The sequence below is a fragment of the Cajanus cajan genome, chromosome 5 (genome assembly GCF_000230855.2).
Source record: "Cajanus cajan strain Asha chromosome 5, NIPB_CcT2T_4, whole genome shotgun sequence".
Lineage (NCBI taxonomy): Eukaryota > Viridiplantae > Streptophyta > Magnoliopsida > Fabales > Fabaceae > Cajanus > Cajanus cajan.
In genome coordinates, this window is record NC_138521.1 from 72540633 (window position 1) to 72545727 (window position 5095).

The window sequence follows — 5095 nt, forward strand, 5'->3', positions numbered from 1 at the left end:
GCATTAAATGAGACCCATTATGACAGAGGAAGCCATCATTGCATAATCGTCATGACCACTAACGCGCCGACCTCACGTTTCGAAATACGAAACGACTTTTGCACGCGTGGCATCTTGACAGGCAGACATACGTGAAGGGTCACTTCCCCCTGGCGAGCTCGGTCTTAACTCCTCGACCTACGGTCTTTGGAGCTCGGGGTGCTAGTGTACTGACCGTACCGCGAAGCCGAGCTCCAAGCTCGGCATCACAGTGCAAGATGATCTCGGGCACGCGTCATACGACGTCAGCTCGGCATTCAGGTGAATCACAACTGATTCCCGAGAATCTCGCCCATACGAGATCCATTATCTAATCACTGATTACCGAAGATCTCGCCCCAGACGAGATCCGCTATCATATCTTATCTCAGGCCCAAAGCCCAAAGCAACCCTAATTCACTCCAAGGTACGTGCATTACTTATACAAACCCTAACTTTAGCATCAGAGTCTCTTTTGCAGGTATCACCCCCATCTCGGAGCATCAGCGTACCAGTAAAAGAGGCTCACCAATCTTACTTGGAAGATCGTCCCTACGACAAATTCCGGTAAGAACAGAATGCTTTTTTATAATGTCATATATTTATTTAGGAAATAAACATTTTGGTAATAATAAGGTTGGAGAGAGAGGAAGTGCTATATATGCGGGAAAGTGCTTCCATTGCAGACGCAGGCAGGCAGATCAGATCCTCTCGCTTTCACTTCCAACAAGACCTGCCTCTGCTTCTGCTTCTGCTTCTTCTGTTTCTTCCTCTTCCTCTTCGATTCGATTCAATTCAATTATAGTAACTTCTCTCTCTTTCTCTCTCTCTTCTTGTTCCATCTTCAATTCTCTTATTCAGCCAATTGCCCCAATTCACGCATTATTTCTCTCAACATTTTTCTTCCTAATTTTAGGGTTAGGTTACTGCTTTCCACCTTAATATTCTTTACTCAGAATTGAAGCTTGGTAGATGCGCTTTCAACTATTTGTCATGAGGTGAAATTCGTGGTTTTGTTCCCCGTAGGTGTCAATAGCATAGGGGAACATGGCTCAACAGCAGGGGGACGAGATGGAGTATGTTGCTGAAGACAATGAAATGGCCGAAGCAGAAGATATGTATTTCCGTGGCAGAGTGTTTGGTGATTCAGAATCCGAATCAGATGATGATGATGATGATGATGATGAATATGACTCTATGGTTTGTTTCTCTTTCTTGGTATCCATTTACAACTGCATGACTAAAATCTAATGAAATTGCTTTGTTGTAGGAAAATCGGATGACATTGACAGATACCACTGCTGCAGAAGCTAGGAAAGGAAAGGACATTCAAGGTATACCTTGGGATAGACTCAGCATTAGTCGTGAGAAGTATAGACAAACTAGACTAGAGCAATACAAGAATTATGAAAATATACCGCAATCTAGTGAACTATCAGAAAAGGTAAAAATACGTTTTACTTTAGTTCTGTACCATTTAAGTAATGATTTTTGGGGGACTTTTTTCCTCATCTTCTCTATCCCTTGTCTACAGGACTGCACACAAACATATAGAGGAGGAAAGTATTATGATTTCTGGCGAAACACTAGATCTGTGAAATCAACAATACTTCATTTCCAAGTACGTTAATATAGTAATTAATTAGATTAAATCATTCTGGTCTCGCTCTGTGTTAACTTCTCTTTGGTGGAAACATAATTGCTTGCATGTACATATAATATCTTACTATTGCCTTCTAGAATTTTCAACCAGTTAACTAACATAAATATGATATCTTTAATTTGTCATTTGCAGTTGAGAAACTTGGTTTGGTCAACATCAAAGCATGATGTATATCTTGTTTCGAATTACTCTATTATACATTGGTCTTCTTTAAATTCCAAGAGATCAGAAATTCTGAATGTATCAGGACATGTAGCTCCATGTGAGGTAATCATTTTTGCACTCCTTTGTTATCCAAAGGATCACTTAGAAGTTAGAAAAGGCATCTCAGCTTTTAAATGCCTGTTGGTTATAGAAACATCCTGGAAGCCTTTTGGAAGGGTTTACCGAGACACAGATTAGTACATTGGCCGTGCGGGATAAGTTGTTGATTGCTGGGGGTTTTCAAGGAGAACTTATTTGCAAGGTAATTCTATTATTCTGGGGGTTGTACTTGTCAATTTTATTCTCCATAATGATTATTATTTTTTACTTGTCATTATATATTGGTTGTATATTATTGCTGCACACCATTAAACTTGATCACTTTGATTTATTGTGCTCAATATTTTATTTCTTGCTTTGGATGCTCAAATTAGATTATGGATTTTATACTCATTATATAGGTTTGACGCTTACATTGTTTTCAAAATGGTAGGGATTATTTTGCCTTTATACGGATATGATTAATTGAACAATTACTGATTAGCCAAACCGAATAATATGAATTTATTCTCAATTATGTCAACATGGATTATCGAATTGATAATTCTCAACTGATTAAATGATACATCTTGTCTTGCAGTACATAGATCGTCCCGGGGTTAGCTTTTGTTCTAGAACTACTTATGATGACAATGCAATAACAAATGCTGTTGATATTTATGAACATCCAAGGTCTTGCTTCTCTGCTCTCCTATTTTTTATTTTCTCTATGTACTTGGGATATATAATGATTTATATGGTATTAGCAATTACTGCGTACAACTCTCAAAATGGTGGCATACTGACAGTTAATTGATATTCCAGTGGAGCTGTTCATTTCATGGCTTCAAATAATGATTGTGGAGTTAGAGACTTTGACATGGAAAGATTTCAGCTTTCAAAGCATTTCTCCTTCTCCTGGCCTGTAAATGTAAGTAATATTTGTTTTTATTTGGTGTAAATTTTTTAATTTTGCAAAAATCCTTCTGGGATTTGTTTTTTTATTGTTGAAAGTAGTGTAGTATGCCTATCAATCTGCCATGTATCAGTTTATTAATAGTGGGTGGAGACACTAAATGTAACTGGATAAACTTGTTTTTTTGGCTCTACAATTAAGGAGCTTTAAACAAAATAATAGAATAATGATGGGGGAATTACTAAAGTTTAAAAAAGGAGAGAGAATTGAGAGTATGTCTATATAGAAGAACTGATGATTTGAATTTGTTCCCTTTCTGCCTGCAGCATACTTCATTGAGCCCGGATGGGAAACTGCTTGTGATTGTTGGAGACAACCCAGAAGGGTTACTAGTGGATTCTCAAACTGGAAAGGTGGGGTGTATTCTGTTGGTCTGTGTTACAGATTCTTTATATGCCGTGTGTGGGTAAATTATAAATAACTAGTTTAATTTTTGATTCTTTGTAGACTGTTAAGCCTTTATGTGGACACTTGGATTACTCATTTGCATCTTCATGGCATCCTAATGGCCGCATTTTTGCTACTGGAAACCAAGACAAAACATGCCGTGTTTGGGATGTTAGGAACTTGTCAAAGTCTGTTGCTGTGCTCAAGGGCAACCTTGGAGCTATACGATCTATACAGTTCACATCTGATGGGCAATTCATGGCAATGGCTGAGCCAGCTGACTTTGTTCATGTCTATGATGCAAAGCATGGGTTTGAGAAGGAGCAGGAGATCGATTTTTTTGGGGAGATCTCTGGTGTATCTTTTAGCCCTGACACAGAATCACTTTTCATTGGTGTATGGGATCGCACCTATGGAAGCCTTCTTCAGTACAATCGGCGGAGAAACTATATATATCTCGACTGCTTGTAAATTTGTAACTGCATGCCTTGTGTTTGTATGTACCTACAGTCTAAGAATTGTGGCACCACCTGACCAAGAAGAAAAAGGACTGGTGGCATGTTTCATCATACAAATGTAGGATGATATGGTCGTTACATAAACTCCATTGTGTTAAATAACATTGGTTGCCAATCTCTTGAATATTTTTTTTCAATTTTCTTTTTATGCTAATGATGGAAAAGTGTTGAATTTTTACGACAGTGGCCGCTACTTGCATAGTTTTACGCGGGTCAACCTTTTGGTGACATTTTGTGGTACATCCCTCTAGGATTGTATAAACTAGGTTACACAATGTCATGGATGAGTTGCTGAGCTTGCGTTCACGAGGTAGGGTTAGAGGATTAGTTGGTTACTTCATTAATTCATTTAATGCTGAACAAGTAAAAGGTCGGTCATACGGATAAGGTGAAAACAAAATGGTCAGTTCTCAATCCAAGATGCGTTGTCAAGTTAGTTTTATTGCTAACCTTGGAAATATTTACATGCTTTGCTTCCTTGTCAATGGGATATTTTCTTTGGAGTGGCTAGCTGGTTGCTTTCGAAAGATTGCAATTCCCCAAGAAAAAAAAAAGTGATGAGTAGAAGGAAAGGAATGAGAAGACCTTAGCTTTGGTGTCATGAAACATGGTTTAAGGAATAAAATGAGGGTTATAGAGTGTGGAGGCTACTCGACATGTAAGGGGAGATGGGAGAAAAAGAGAGCAAATTATAGGTTAAGCGTGAAAATGAATGGTTTTAGGGTTGAAGTTAGTCTTAGACACCAAATTGTTCTCAATCAAGTATTGGGAGAGTTCGAATCCTCCCTTCTTTTGAGTAATTCTTGGTTAATCCTAGGATAGTCTTCGAACAATTTATTTTTCTCTGGATCCAAAGAGAAAGACAATTGATCAAAAACAACATATCTATCTAATCAAATCGGTGAATATTTCTAATTAATTGGAATTAGTGGCCTAATGATCTAATTAGAACACTAATGATATAAGCAATAGATTTTACATACGTGATGGGTGATTTTGGGTATTTGTTATTACTCTAAAATTGTTCCTTGTAATGGGTGTGTTTGACACCTTAACCTAAAAATTAAAAAATTCTTGATTATGATTAATAATGATTAATCGAATAATTTCATAAAATATTTGACTATTTTCTTATATAAATAGTAGAGTCTCTTATTTATTGTCTTATAGTACAATTTAAATTCAATTTAATTAATTGTTGAAATATTATGTTTTAGATGAGATTTTCAGTTATAATTAATGTTGATCAAGTTAATCAAATATTAAAAGAATGGGTGTTATAACAATCAA

General features: G+C 36.9%; 1 protein-coding gene across 1 annotated transcript; it reads left to right on the plus strand.

Annotated features, from left to right (window-relative positions):
• Nucleotides 1-663: 663 nt before the first annotated feature.
• LOC109811364 (putative WD repeat-containing protein C2A9.03) lies at nt 664-3942 on the plus strand. Its single transcript, XM_020375095.3, has 10 exons — nt 664-822; nt 1045-1218; nt 1289-1462; nt 1553-1639; nt 1814-1948; nt 2037-2147; nt 2526-2617; nt 2750-2855; nt 3167-3253; nt 3348-3942. Exons 2-10 carry the CDS (start codon nt 1066-1068, stop codon nt 3756-3758), a joined length of 1356 nt encoding a protein of 451 aa, XP_020230684.1. The 5' UTR covers nt 664-822; nt 1045-1065; the 3' UTR covers nt 3759-3942.
• Nucleotides 3943-5095: the final 1153 nt, after the last annotated feature.

Excerpts from the sequence above, each read along its gene's own strand:
- LOC109811364 (XM_020375095.3), top strand. The coding sequence starts at position 1,066 with ATGGCTCAACAGCAGGGGGACGAGATGGAGTATGTTGCTGAAGACAAT. Across the intron at positions 1,949-2,036 it reads GACATGTAGCTCCATGTGAG|AAACATCCTGGAAGCCTTTT; the intron begins GTAATCATTTTT and ends TGTTGGTTATAG. Across the intron at positions 3,254-3,347 it reads TGGATTCTCAAACTGGAAAG|ACTGTTAAGCCTTTATGTGG; the intron begins GTGGGGTGTATT and ends GATTCTTTGTAG.